Source organism: Salmo salar, chromosome ssa11 (genome assembly GCF_905237065.1).
Source record: "Salmo salar chromosome ssa11, Ssal_v3.1, whole genome shotgun sequence".
NCBI lineage: Eukaryota > Metazoa > Chordata > Actinopteri > Salmoniformes > Salmonidae > Salmo > Salmo salar.
Window position 1 is genome coordinate 18,622,081 of NC_059452.1, and position 14,877 is coordinate 18,636,957.

At 45.8% G+C, this 14,877-nt stretch overlaps 1 protein-coding gene across 5 annotated transcripts in view; it reads right to left on the reverse strand.

Moving 5' to 3' along the window:
* Window positions 1–1,249: 1,249 nt before the first annotated feature.
* LOC106562102 (protein-methionine sulfoxide oxidase mical2b) overlaps window positions 1,250–14,877 on the reverse strand; it is a 47,823-nt gene continuing 34,195 nt past the window's right edge. For 3 of the 5 annotated variants that reach the window (XM_014126691.2, XM_045689123.1, XM_045689126.1), the window contains 6 exons: window positions 13,006–13,100; window positions 12,652–12,723; window positions 12,409–12,546; window positions 4,269–4,446; window positions 3,870–3,946; window positions 1,250–3,774 (listed from right to left, as the gene is read on the reverse strand). In XM_014126691.2, the coding sequence (XP_013982166.1) occupies window positions 3,382–3,774; window positions 3,870–3,946; window positions 4,269–4,446; window positions 12,409–12,546; window positions 12,652–12,723; window positions 13,006–13,100 (953 nt within the window). In that variant the 3' untranslated portion in view covers window positions 1,250–3,381. Of the gene's footprint in view, window positions 3,775–3,869; window positions 3,947–4,268; window positions 4,447–11,406; window positions 11,887–12,408; window positions 12,547–12,651; window positions 12,724–13,005; window positions 13,101–14,877 lie in introns of those variants that run through there. The other 2 variants (XM_045689125.1, XM_045689124.1) reach the window with 2 other exon arrangements.

Below are 14,877 nucleotides of genomic sequence, written 5' to 3' on the forward strand. Positions count from 1 at the left end.
AGTAGCTTTAATTGCATCACAGCACACACACCATTGGTCCGTCACACTGTGTGATGCAAATTGTCTGAACAAAATGTCCAGGCCTATCCAGCCCCGGTCTAGCAGATGTGCCAGGTTTGGTTTGGAACACCTCCCTTGAATGTTTGTATGAGAGGCTCTGAGAACTCAGAGAAACAGACATTTTTACAAGCAGCATCATCAGGGCTTGCAAAAGTGTTTGGCTGAAGTTTTTTTTGGTTTCCATGGTGATGGGTTGAAGGGACAAGCGGATGACACAATAAAAAAAAGAGTGCTTCAATAGTCTGTACCTCTGTTGTGATTACATTAAATCAAGCTTTCCCCTTAAAAGCAAAGCTAATAGAAGGTATTGGATACTGGTGATAATACAGCCTGAGAGACATGCTTTGGCAGCTAGTATGATACATTGATTGTATGATGTTTCCTTTGAAATAATTGTTATTCCAAAGTAGATGCTTTAAAAAAAAAAAAAGGTATTCTAGTGGTGTGGGGTGGCATGTACCGTAGAGGTTAGAGCGTTGGTCCATCAAGTGAAAGTCTCTGGTTCGTATACCCGAGCCAACAAGGTGAAAAGTATGTTGATGTGCCCTTGAGCAAGGGACTCAACCCTAATTTGCTCCAGGGGTGCCGTACTACTATGACTGACCCTGTAACACAACACATTTCACTGCACCTATCCTGTGTACTGTATGTGACAAAACATCTTAACCAGGTATGATGAGAGATGATTTCATGGCTTTTGAATAAGACACAAGACACTGATGGTGCATATGGAGAAAGAGAACTGCCTCCCTCCTGTGAGAACCATGAACCATATCTGGCAGGACTACAGTGGGCTGGCTGGGGAGAGAGTTGTATGGTTTGACATGTCCCCTGTGACCTCATCACCAAAGAATCCTTTCTGGCTCTCATGGATCCAGAAAGAGCTCCAGGAAACCATCCAGGAACATGTCCGTCTGGGGCCTTATCAGCACTGAGAATGGGACAGAGGAACTTAACCCATATATTTTAATTTAGGAGACTAGACATGGCAAGTAGACTAAATATAGGAGACATGCTCTTAAAGAGGAGTTAATGTTTAGGGTTTACTTTGAATACTGAGCCTGTATACTATGTCATGCTGAACGGCTTGATTTAAATGTGTTACCCCTATTTGTACTATTCTATGTGCCATATCAAACCATGGGGAGAACAACATTGTGATATTATGAAAGAATGACAGTAAACTGGATCAAGATGACAAATAACTCAGTTCATTTATTTACATTTGTTGCTTTAGGTCATACATAAAGCAACACAGAATCTCCATGAGAAAAGCAGACTGCATTCGAAGTCCCATAATACATTATTCAATGCATTAATTTCAGACAACATGAGTTATGAACCTATTGGGATATTAATTCCCTTTGTTTGTGTGGGTCAAGAGAAAGTTCTCCTGGGTGACAGCTTCTGGAAGAGAGAAAGAAAGATGACAAAAGATGGGAGAAAGAGTGACATGCCTCTACATGACAGAAAGCTGTCTACGCGAGTACACGTGTGTGTTTGTGAGTCTCAGCCTTTCGATAGTAGGATCATAATAGTTTGTAGAGTAGACATTTTTGTGAGAAGAACCTTTTTCAGGAACCGCCATTGTCTCACAAACACTGCTCTAGTTCAGCCCCCGTCAAGTACATCGGCTAATGGTTGGTATCGCCGGATGCAGACGAAACAGATAAATACAATGCTTAAATACTGCTGTCTGTAGATCAAACACAGGGGTTAGAAGCAATTTTTACTTGTGTGTGGAAGTCCTGACAGTAACTGGGACTAATCTGACCAGACATTCACTCCAAAACATTATTCACAAAACCATGTGACCATGCAGGTGATCACCTTCAGAATGGCATGTCTCCTAACCAATCAGGAGGCTCATCATCAGAAAGTTGAAAACAGACTTCAAGTGAACATGAGGAGAAATTAAAGGAAGGAAATATAGGTTAGAATACAGAGAGAAATCAGAGGAAGGGTTAAATCCAGGTAAAATGTATTGAAACTTTGTAATTGTTAGATAGTCAAAGAAAAGGCATTGAGAAAACATGAGATTGTGCTACTCAACAACACACAATTTAGCACTGTACAGTGTATTGCATGAATTATGTAACTTCTGGTTCAGGAAAGAACATACACACCACAGCATTCAAACATAACCTGAGTTTTCATGTCAGATTCTGTCCTCCTGAACAATTCCTTTCAGCAATATTCGTAACATTATGAGAAACATATTTAAGTGAAATAGACTTGTACAAAATAACAAAAATGAAGAAAACGTATATTACAAACACACAACAACTCTTTAGAAGATTGTCCCTTATCCCACCTCATCATACAGTAAATTGAATTTGGCCTTGCATCTGTTTCACCAATAGGTGGCAGCAATGAGTAAGCATTAAACAGTCCATGAACTGGGGTAGTAAACCAAAGCCCACGGCCATGAAATCTCTTCCCCTTTTTAAGTACAACGGACAACGCACAAAAATACTGGAGGCACTGGGCCATAAAATAAAGCAATAAAAGTTATCATAATGTGTAGCGAAAGTACACTACGGTCATGGGGTCATAGGAAATCTTACAATAACAACTTTTAAATGTAAACGTGTGTCAAACAATATTGAAATAGAAAAAAAAGATGAGAAAATCTGGTCAAGCACAGATCCACGTTGGCCCCCGACCCCAACCTGTGAGTTCAGCAGGGTTTAGTAAACGTGCAGCGTCAGCACTAGTCATTATCCAAGGCCTGGACAGCTATTAGGCAGCCATTAACTCCCACACCATTCATCAGGCATCAGCCACAGGTCAAGGCAGCTCCCCAAGTTAAAGTGTTTCAAGTCAGTCTTTTCATTTAGATTACTTTTTCCCGCACAAAAACTCTGTCATAACCTGAGTTAAGCCATGTAAAAACGGGCTCGATTTTGACAGTCAGTTGTTGAACGACTCAACTCTAGAGCAAAATAGATTGGATGATTTCAGCAGTCATATCAACCACATACCGTAAATGATTTAGACCACCATGAAACCATGTACAGGACATAACCCCTCATCATAAAGAAAAATGTAATGTTCATGAAAAACTACCACACGTATCACAAACCAAGCTACTGCTTGGGAAATGTTATTTGTTCTTTGGTTGGTGTAGGATTAGATCTAATGCACTCACAGCTACATATTCTGTGAGAAAATATTAACAAGGTGCTTGTACACATGGTCAAATGGTAGCTTGCCGTCATATGACATGGCACAAATGCAAGATACGGCAGTTAATGTTCGGCCAGGGTTCAGACCCTATTGCACGAGGGTTAGGATTAGGCTTTCCTCCCTGGTGGGCCTCTACATGAGCCTGTGGCCCAGGTGTTCCTCCAGCCACAGCAGTAGGGGCTGGATGGACTGGGAGACAGGCCCGGTTTCAGAGTACATCTGCAGCAGCACCTCCTGGAGCATGAACAGCAGGGGCACTCCCAGGCTAAGTAGCTCATACAGGAAGACATAGTCTTGTACATTGGCCCTAAAGTGGAGGGCCACAGCCTGGGCCGTACCATGCACCCAGCGAGACAGGCGGCGGGGGGAGTCACACACAGCCCGGGTCACACTCAGGGGCCAGCTCAGGCTCTTCCTCAGGCGGGAGCTGAAGGTACCTGGTGACTGGCTCTGCAGGCCTTCTGTTGGGTCACCGTTGGGAGTCTGTGTCTCTGATCCCTCCTGAACCCCGGCTCCATTCTGACCCTGAGGGAGAGACCCATTGAGTCACAAAGATGTCCCACAAATTAACATCAAAATGACAATGGCAGGTGGATGATTGAATGATCGAGAACAATTACCAGATGTGAATTGAATGTCCTCCGATGGTTCATTCCATTTTTACGTTGTGTGAAGTGCAGCTTGCAGTATAACTTGCCTAATTAAACATGATCAAAAGAGGATTTAGAAAAATGGGCACATAAACAGTTAATTATCTCTACCCGGCACAGCCGGAAGAGGACTGGCCACCCCTCAGAGCCTGGTTCCTCTCTAGGTTTCTTCCTAGGCTCTTGCCTTTCTAGGGAGTTTTTCCTAGCCACCATGCTGCTACATCTGCATTGCTTGCTCTTTGGGGTTTTAGGTTTGGTATCTGAATAGTACTTGGTCACAACTGCTGATTTGATTGATTGATTGATTGATTGGCTGATTGATTGATTGACATTAAGCGAACATCAACCTTAGTGTTGGGAAACACATACCCTGCTCAGAGTCGAAGGCATGGCCTCCCTGGCGCAGGGCGGTGCCACAGGTGTCACAGCGAAAGCACTCCCTGTGGAAATAAAGTCCCTCAGCACTGATCCTCTCCACCACGTACACGCGCTTCTGGCAGGAGTGACACTTGTCACCAGACCCGGGGAACTCCCTCCACAAGGAACCCTGGGAAACAGAACAGACAGACAGACAGTGCTACAAACGTTGTCAGCACAGCAAATTACGATAATGAGGGAGTGATGCACTTGTGTCAGAGTCCACAACTTTGACCCTAAAAGGCCTTATGGCCGAGTTTGGCCTTTGGTTCACAAAGCATAATGAGTCACAGAGTCCTTTAAAGAATAATCATCCCAATCCTTATTTTACACAATCTCTCTTCATCTGACTCAGAGCCTTAGTCTATGTTCTTCACCTAGATAAGGGCTGTTGTTCAAGGCTGGTACAGCCTGAGTGGCTGCATGCTCAGCCAGACATGCTTACTGGAGACAGAGGCGGAGAGGCTGGGGGTGAACAGGGGGAGGAGGCTTCAGGCCTGTGGTCAGTCTCATAGAGGGAAGAGGTGAGGATTTTCAGGAATGTTTTCTCATTATGGTTAACTAGTGAGCCTGTCTGGATGATTCAGATTGTACTCTAGACTGACTGATTGGCGCTGACTCAAACTGATCAGAAATCTGTGAACAGGGAGGGGCAGTCTAACTCACAAAGTGCAACACCACACAAATATATTCAGCCTTAGCATGAGAGGGCCCAGAGTAGCTAAAAAATACCTCACATGCTTCTTGCATGTAAGACCTTTGTGTCTACATGTGTCCTTTGTAATTTAGACGGTAGTACAAGTTACTTTAGCAGGCATGTGGCGCTGGGGGCAAAATACCTGTTTGACGTTATTAAAAACAGCTTTGGTTGGAGTATTGCAGTGCGTTGTTGTTGGGATACATATGTGGAGCCACTGCTGTGACACTGAAACAGCAACATGACTGTGATGTTAATAACTACAACTGTAAGTTACATGCAAATTAGATTAGAAGTTAAACTAATTTATACTTCTAAAATATATACACTGCTCAAAAAAATAAAGGGAACACTTAAACACAACGTAACTCCAAGTCAATCACGCTTCTGTGAAATCAAACTGTCCACTTAGGAAGCAACACTGATTGACAATAAATTTCACATGCTGTTGTGCAAATGGAATAGACAACAGGTGGAAATTATAGGCAATTAGCAAGACACCCGCAATAAAGGAGTGGTTCTGCAGGTGGGGACCACAGACCACTTCTCAGTTCCCATGCTTCCTGGCTGATGTTTTGGTCACTTTTGAATGCTGGCGGTGCTTTCACTCTAGTGGTAGCATGAGACGGAGTCTACAACCCACACAAGTGGCTCAGGTAGTGCAGCTCATCCAGGATGGCACATCAATGCGAGCTGTGGCAAGAAGGTTTGCTGTGTCTGTCAGCGTAGTGTCCAGAGCATGGAGGCGCTACCAGGAGACAGGCCAGTACATCAGGAGACGTGGAGGAGGCCGTAGGAGGGCAACAACCCAGCAGCAGGACCGCTACCTCTGCCTTTGTGCAAGGAGGAGCAGGAGAAGCACTGCCAGAGCCCTGCAAAATGACCTCCAGCAGGCCACAAATGTGCATGCTCAAACGGTCAGAAACAGACTCCATGAGGGTGGTATGAGGGCCCGACGTCCACAGGTGTGGGTTGTGCTTACAGCCCAACACCGTGCAGGACGTTTGGCATTTGCCAGAGAACACCAAGATTGGCAAATTCGCCACTGGCGCCCTGTGCTCTTCACAGATGAAAGCAGGTTCACACTGAGCACGTGACAGACGTGACAGAGTCTGGAGATGCCGTGGAGAATGTTCTGCTGACTGCAACATCCTCCAGCATGACCGGTTTGGCGGTGGGTCAGTCATGGTGTGGGGTGGCATTTCTTTGGGGGGCCGCACAGCCCTCCATGTGCTCGCCAGAGGTAGCCTGACTGCCATTAGGTACCGAGATGAGATCCTCAGACCCCTTGTGAGACCATATGCTGGTGCAGTTGGCCCTGGGTTCCTCTTAATGCAAGACAATGCTAGACCTCATGTGGCTGGAGTGTGTCAGCAGTTCCTGCAAGAGGAAGGCATTGATGCTATGGACTGGCCCGCCCGTTCCCCAGACCTGAATCCAATTGAGCACATCTGGGACATCATGTCTCGCTCCATCCACCAACGCCACGTTGCACCACAGACTGTCCAGGAGTTGGCAGATGCTTTAGTCCAGGTCTGGGAGGAGATCCCTCAGGAGACCATCCGCCACCTCATCAGGAGCATGCCCAGGCATTGTAGGGAGGTCATACAGGCACGTGGAGGCCACACACACTACTGAGCCTCATTTTGACCTGTTTTAAGGACATTACATCAAAGTTGGATCAGCCTGTAGTGTGGTTTTCCACTTTAATTTTGAGTGTGACTCCAAATCCAGACCTCCATGGGTTGATAAATTGGATATTTATTGATTATTTTTGTGTGATTTTGTTGTCAGCACATTCAACTATGTAAAGAAAAATGTATTTAATAAGATTATTTCTTTCATTCAGATCTAGGATGTGTTGTTTAAGTGTTCCCTTTATTTTTTTGAGCAGTATATAATTATCCGGATTACATCATGTTTAAAATCAAACAGACAGCACATCATTTTGTGTTTCTCTGAGAGGCAGCAAGCTCTGCATATAGAAATGGCGTGGCCATAAATAGTGCTATGGTTTGGAGGCACACAAGAGGCACTCACCACATGTGACTCATTCAAGGGATCTCTTTGCATTTCTTTCATACAAAGCTGCATATCTAGTGCCCCAGATTGACTGGTCTTTGGTTTTCCATGAAGAATGAAGGAATTAGAGGCAACAGAGAAGAAAACTTAGTTGAACAGTTCAGTGACAGATAAGGGATAGATGAGTGCATCAAAATAATAGTATAATGTTTGCTCTGACATTAGGGGATATGGGTTCCATCACGGCAGACAGATGGGGAGACATGGATGTGTTTGTTTTCACCTTGAGTTGGAGTAGAATGGATAAGGATGAAGACACGGTTTGAGGGAGTGAGAAGGTAGAACAGGTGATTTCTGGACAAAGGAGGGAAGTGACTTTAGGAGTGGGAGCAGGGAGGATGGGAGGAGAGGGAATGGTCTGTTCAGCAGATCCAGGCTAGGGTGGGAATGGGAAACAGAGGAATGGAAGGTCAAAGAGGGAGAGGATTGTTAAAAGAGAGACTTTGAGAATCAGATAGGTTAAATGATAGTTGGCATTCTCAGTTTGATGGGCCTCAAGCCTACAGTACCTGGTATTCCATGGCACTCTACCATCCTATTGACCAAGCCCCAACCTGATTAGTCTCAATTCAAGAACACTACATTCCATTTTGACGTGAACTCAGTTATAGTGCTATAAATTAAAGATGTGCAATATCTCTGCATGATGAATATTGAATGACCACAAAGGTTTTAGCATGACACTCAACGATAGGGACACAGTAAACATTTCACTGTAAGGAATCACACCTGTTGTAATTGGCGCATGTGACAAATACAATTAGATTTGACATGCTGAAACACAGACATGGATGTGGTTATTTATACTTGATGTTGAAGTAGACAGGAAGAGGAGGAAGAGGATGGAGAATAGGTATGAGGCGGGGATGTAGAAAGGGTGATTTCTGGACAAAGTAATGAAGAGATTTTAGGACGGGGAGCAGGGAGGATGTGAGGTGAGGGAATGGTCTGACTCTGTCCAGCAGATCCAAACTAGTGTGGGAATGGGAAAGTCAAAGAGAGGAAGAGATATTATGAGCATCAGATGGAAGTTAAATTAGAGTTTGCATGCTTAGTGGTTTGGGCCTCAAGCCTAAAGCGCCTGGTATTCCATGACACTGCATTCCATTGAAATGGAAACTCAAGAGTGATATAGATAAAACGTGTATTTCTTCATGATAAATGTTGAATGATCACAAAGGTTTTAGCATGACACACAGTGATAGGGACACATACAAGACAGTGAGACAGACATGGATGTGGTTATTGTTTACCTGAGGTTGGGGCAGACAGGATGAGGATGAGGAATAGGGATGAGGAGGTGAGAAGGCAGAAAGGGTGATTTCTGGGTAAAGGTATAATGAGGTGACTTCTGGACTGGGGTTAGGGAGGATGTGATCAGACACTGAGGGAATGGCCTGTTTATCAGAATCAGGCTAGGTGAGGAATGGGACAGGGGAGATTTGCAAATGAAAAGAGAGGGAGAGGATTGTTAAAGGAGAGCTTTGAGTGTTAGTAATTTGATAGAAGTTACAATGAGAACTGGCGTGCACAGGGGGCTTTAAGCAAAGGTATTCCGTGGCACTATCAAATCATAGTATTACCTAAACCCTAACCTGCTGAGCCTCAACACAACAGCTTACCCTGGTATCCACTGAGATGGAAACTCATTTAAAGAAGGTGAGCAGTTTTTTGATGATACAATACCATGGAAATACCTTTTCCTGTAATGGAAATTGCAGTATGACGACTACTCTAGCACTAAACACCTTGCTTGATGACTATCCTGTGAGTAATAAAGCTACAGCCTCTTCCTGTGAGGCACAGAAAACCCTGTGCTACCTTTCAACAGTGCTGAGCACACAGAGTAAGTGAATTACCAGTGCTGTTCATGCATATCATCACAGACAGAGCTGAGAGAGGAGGCTACCTAGTTTTCAGCCTGAGCTCTCTTCTGCAGGTCTGTCTCAGTGGGAATATAGAATCAGTAATGGAACAAGAAGAAACCATTTAATGGAATGATTTCTGCTTAAACAACGAATTGCCTGGTGTGTTTTCACAGGGCATTACATAAAAAAAAAAAAAAAGCCTTGTTGAAACCCTCGGCGTAAACAGTCATTTATTGACTGACAGCGAAGGTGATTTTACATTTCAGATGTAGGATCTTAACTTGATCACTATTTTGTTGCCGACAATTTTCCTTCACAGCAGGAAATGCAAACTTGTAGCGTATTCAAGGTTTAAAAAGATTTCTAAGGTTTGTAATTTCCACTTTAAAATCTCTGACTTTCTTTGCCCGGAAAATGTTAAATGTTGAATGATCACAAATGTTTTAGCATGACACACAGTGATAGCTACGAAAACAACATCTACAAAAAAAATGCCCATTAATTATAAGTCACATAATAATTCAAATTTCCTGTTGCTGCAGGATTATTTTCCTGTTTTAACAAATTGGCTCAAATTATGATCCGACATCTGTATAACAGAACATTGTGTCCTACAATAACCTGCGCTAGCTGTGTTCTGTTGCTACAGACTCTGAGCAGCTAATGAAAACATTGCCATAAAAGTCATGCTTCTGGAGATGATGGATGTTGAATTTCAACACAGGGAGGGTTATATGAACTCTGTGCAGCAGCAGTGATGCCAAACAAGACCGAGCGTGCAACACGACAAACACACTGAGGGACGGGAGAGGTGAGTGGTCAGAGTTCAGGGGTCAGATAGTCACCTGGGACGTAGAGGTCACATCCTCAGAGAACAGTACTCTCAGGTGGACCGCTTTCTCCTTGATACTTTTATTGTGAAACTCCCTAGCATTCTGGGTCTGAGCTTTCTTCTGCAGGACACATACCATGAGACACAGAGACAAAGAACAGGTATCAGCAGGAGAAAGCTGCACCCGCAACACAGTACCACATACTCCCTGTCTGAATAGTAATTATTAACGCCCAAATCAGAGTTATAATGTACGGACAAATAAAAGTATGAAATGTATGCACTCACTATTGCAAATCACTCTGGATAAGAGCGTCTGCCAAATGACTAAAATGTCAAAGGTAATGGTCAAGCAAGATAAGTGGACTTTGGTCCTACTTTCCCACTGAAGGAGCTAGATGGCACATTGTTTATTGGGTGGTGGGGAACAATAGTGTTGCTGTGTGGAGTAGAGTGGCAGTGCTTATAACACTAATTTGACACACCAGCAGAGATGACTCCACTCTTATACCTGTGCTCCTGGAACAGCAGACTGAGACCCAGACAGAGACAGACAGACACACAGGCCTGGCACAGAACAAGGCCACAAGGGCTAAACTTGCCAGTCAGCAGCCTCTGTACCTCTTTGTCTCTGCCAGGGATGTGGGTCTGCTCTTGCTATTGTGGTCAGTGTGGATGATTCTGTGTTGACTTCACCAGCTGACTATGTGCTATACAATGCTACATGTATAATCAGGATGATTATCTCAACATTCATATTCAGCCTTTTCCTAAAAAGGATGTCTTATATGATCACACAGTAGGAGGCAATAACAATAGGAAAGGAGAGGAGAGGAGAGGAAAGGAGTGGAAAGGAGAGGAGTGGAGAGGAAAGGAGAGGGGAATAGGTCACCTTGGTGATCTTTTCCTCCACCTCCTGAAGGCGTTGGAGCATTCTAGACATGGCTAGGACCGCTAAGTGGCAGGAGGGAGAATAACCAGGGTACTCTATGCTCTCTGGCTTTTGAGGATGCGTCTGGGGTTGCGTCTGAGTACGTGTCTGATCAGCCTGTCTGACCTTCCTGAGGGTGTGATTTGGGCTGGGTGGGGGTTGGAGCTTGGGTTGGAGCTGGAACTGGGGTTGGGGCTGGTGCTGAGACTGAAGCTGGGCTTGGAGCTGGGGCGAGAGCCGAGCGATGCACTCAGCTGCATATTTAGCACAGGTTGCAGACGGAAACTGAAAACACACAGCACGTGAGCTGCAGTTCTATTGCTCTCTGTCAACTCAAGGTGAGATTGATGAAAAAACAAGAAGCAATTGCATGTCACGTCCTGACCATAGTAAGATGTGATTTCCTATGGTAGAGTAGGTCAGGGCATGACAGGGGGTGTTTTGTGTTTTTCTATGTTTTCTATTTCTATGTTTAAGTTCTAGTTTTTCTATTTCTATGTTGTTGTTTTTTGGGTTGATCTCCAATTGGAGGCAGCTGGTCCTCGTTACCTCTGATTGGAGATCATATTTAAGTAGGGGTTTTTCTTCCTGGGTTTTGTGGGTGATTATATTTTGAGCAGTGTTTGTTTCTCTCTGCGTCACGGTTTGTTGTTTTGTCATTTTTCAGTTATTTGTGTATTGCAAAGTTTCACGGATTTAATAAAAATGTGGAACTACAACCACGCTGCACTTTGGTCCGCTCCTTTCGACAGCCGTGACATTGCAGCAAACAGGCTCCAGTAGTTTAACAGCTGGAGAGAATAGGAGGGAGATTTATGCCCCATGCTTTTCTTTATCGTGTGAATCTACTTCACTGGGGGGGTTATTTTTCATTTCCAACCCACAGGGATCATTAAACACTCTCACTCCAGGTAGATGATGACTAGTTTGTGAGTGAGTGTATACCAAAACTGAGTGACAGTGTGTGTTCTGCAAAGTGTATTAGGGTGGGTATGTGTGTGTATTACAGTATGTTGACCAGGCCTGCTCCAGTCCTCTACCTGTGTCTTGGGGGGAGGGTTGAGTGGGGTCTGCTGCCTGAGGTTGGTGAAGCGTGGGGTCTCAGTCATGTCCATGGAGCGTGGCCGAGGGGCCCTCCCAGAACCCCAATCACAATGAGACTGACAGGGTTTGTCAGCCAGAAACAAAGCCAAGGAAAAAGGTTAGTAGAAAGACAGAAAAGGAAGAAAAGAGGGAAAGTGAATTGCAAGATAAGTTAAGTATCTCACCAAACAGTTAAGAACAAATTCTTATTTACAATGACGGCCTACACCGGCCAAACCCGGACGACACTGGGCCAATTGTGCACCTCCCAATGGGACTCCCATTCATGGCCGGTTGTGATACAGCCTGGAATCGAACCAGGGTGTCTGTAGTGACGACTCTGCACCACTCGGGAGCCCCAAGACTTTATAACCAAGTCTTAATCAGAAAACGAACAGTACACAACCAAGCCTGGCTCTTTCCCTTGGAACACAACTGATCACCTCTGTCCTATAGCACACTGTGGTATAAGGCATCTGAGAACAAACATGCCAGGTACTGTACCATACTACAGTACTGTATAAGCTATGGAGGACACTGTCCAACACTGACAGTGTCCTGAGGAGGGGAAATGGGGGACATATCTTGGTGGTTCTGACCTGTCTCCGGAGGGTGAAGCTGGGGTTGCTCTCCTCAAACTTGGACAGGAGCTGGCTGGCCATGGAGCGGACCTTGTTCTTCTTCACCTCCCTCCCCTCACCCACACAGGACGCACTCTGACTGGAGAAGTTGGTTGCCTGTCATGAGTAACAGTGAAAATGGTATAAATGGTATTTTGCCGTATTTGACTTTGGTGCACTTAGAATGTCCTTACGAAATTGTAGTTTGATGGTAATAACTACCTCTTCCAAATAACTGCAGACTTTTCGTCTCCTTTTGTACGTTGGGTCAGTATCTTCTAGCTTCTTCTCATCCTGAAAGAAAACAACCAGGCCATAGTATATGACTAAATATTTCAGACTTCACTCAAAGGTAAAAATATTCAACATGAAAGTGAACTATTAAAATAGAGCCCATCTCAAAAAAACTCTAGAAGAATGATCTGTCTTTATACATTTATCTCGTGGAAGGCCCCAATACAGTCCACTTATTCAAATGAAATGACTTTTGAAATGATAACACAGGGAGGCTGAGAGGCTCTCAAGTTGCAGTCGTTATCAATGAAGACAGGCACCTGGAGAGAGGAGTGTGATTACCTTTGGTACCCTTTTTCTTGGTACCAGAACTTTGTTCATACTTCTGACTGCCTTGGAAGGATAGTCTTCACTGTTTTCGTCGGCCCCTCTAGAATCTGCAATGAAACACGAGTACATTAAAAGGTATGATATTTTCCACAGAGCTCAGCCATGAATGCCAAATAAAAGCAATGGCCAATGTGTTTAAAATAAACTTAATATTACTGTGTTGGAAAGAACCGGATGGGGCAAGACCATCTGTTTTTCCTGAGAAATGCCACCTAATAAATAAAGGGCTTTTTCGTGGAAACCAATACCGAAAACACTTCACTACAGATCATAAGAATGTATACAATTATTGCTAAATAGTACATCATCATTCCGTCATGTGGGCAACCAGCTTTGCTGTGGATAGAGGCATATCATGTGACTGTCACAGAAAATGTCGTACTCCTCACAGAAAATGTCATATGGGAGAGAATAGGACCAAGGCGCAGCAGGTTTGTGGATACTCATGCTTTTAATGGTAAAACAAAAGGGCATCCACAGGAAAAACAAAATAATAGACAGTACTCACGACACGAACAGTTTTGCAGGCTCACAAACGCAGTGCAAAAACAACCACCCACAACCCCAAAGAAAAACACACACACCTATATAGGACTTCCAATCAAAGGCAACTCAACACACCTGCCTTCAATTGGAAGTCCCAATCACCAACACAACATTTAACAAACACAAACCACCTGCCACATCCTGACCAAGACTAACACAATTACGCCCTCTGCTGGTCAGGACGTGACAGTACCCCCCCCCCCTCAAGGTGCAGACCCCGGGATGCACCTAAAAAAAGAAAAACACAAGAAAATCCCCAATACCCCAACAAAACCAACAAACAATAACCCCTAAACAATAAGGGAGGGAAGGGAGGGTGGCTGCCGTCACCGACGGCACTGTGCTACACCCTCCCTCCCCAACCCACCCATCCTGGAGGTGGCTCAGGTGCAGGACGTGGACCTTGCTCCACCTTCGGCGTCGCCCACTTCGGTGGCGCTGCTAGCTGCGCCGGGCAGATGGGCCACTAGGGCTGACCCTGGCAGACGGACCGCTCAGGCTGGGCCGGAGGGCAGTCGGGCCGCTCGGGCTGGGCCGGAGGGCATTCGGGCCGCTCTGGCGGCTCCGGAGGGCAGTCGGGCCGCTCTGGCGGCTCCGGGCAGTCGGGCCCTGGCGGCTCCGGGCAGTCGGGCCGCTCTGGCGGCTCCGGGCAGTCGGGCCGCTCTGGCGGCTCCGGGCAGTCGGGCCGCTCTGGCGGCTCCTGACTGGCGGGCAGCTCTGGCGGCTCCTGACTGGCGGGCAGCTCTGGCGACTCCTGACTGGCGGGCAGCTCTGGCGACTCCTGACTGGCGGGCAGCTCTGGCGACTCCTGACTGGCGGGCAGCTCTGGCGACTCCTGACTGGCGGGCAGCTCTGGCGACTCTTGACTGGCGAGGCTGGGCTGACGCACTAGACTCCTGATGCGTGGGGCTGGTACTGGACGTGCCAGCCTGGAGACACGCACCTCAATGCTAGTGCGTTTAGCGGGAAACATCGGACCGTAGAGGCGCACTGGCGGTCTTGAGCGCAGGGTTGGCATCACCCCTTCAGGCTCGATGCTCACACTCCCCTGGCACATGCGGGGCGCTGGTACTGCGCTTACCGGCCTGAAAATGCCAGGCCTCACCACAGCACCTACCCCAAAGCACGGGACCTGTCCAATGTGTTTTCTTCCAAAAAGGGTACGGGTAGCTGGCCTGGGTCTCCCATCTCGCCCCGCCAAACAGCCCTTGTGCCCCTCCAAAAAAAATATATTGGGGCTGCCTCTCGGGCTCTACCTGCCTCCCAGGCAGGTTGTCG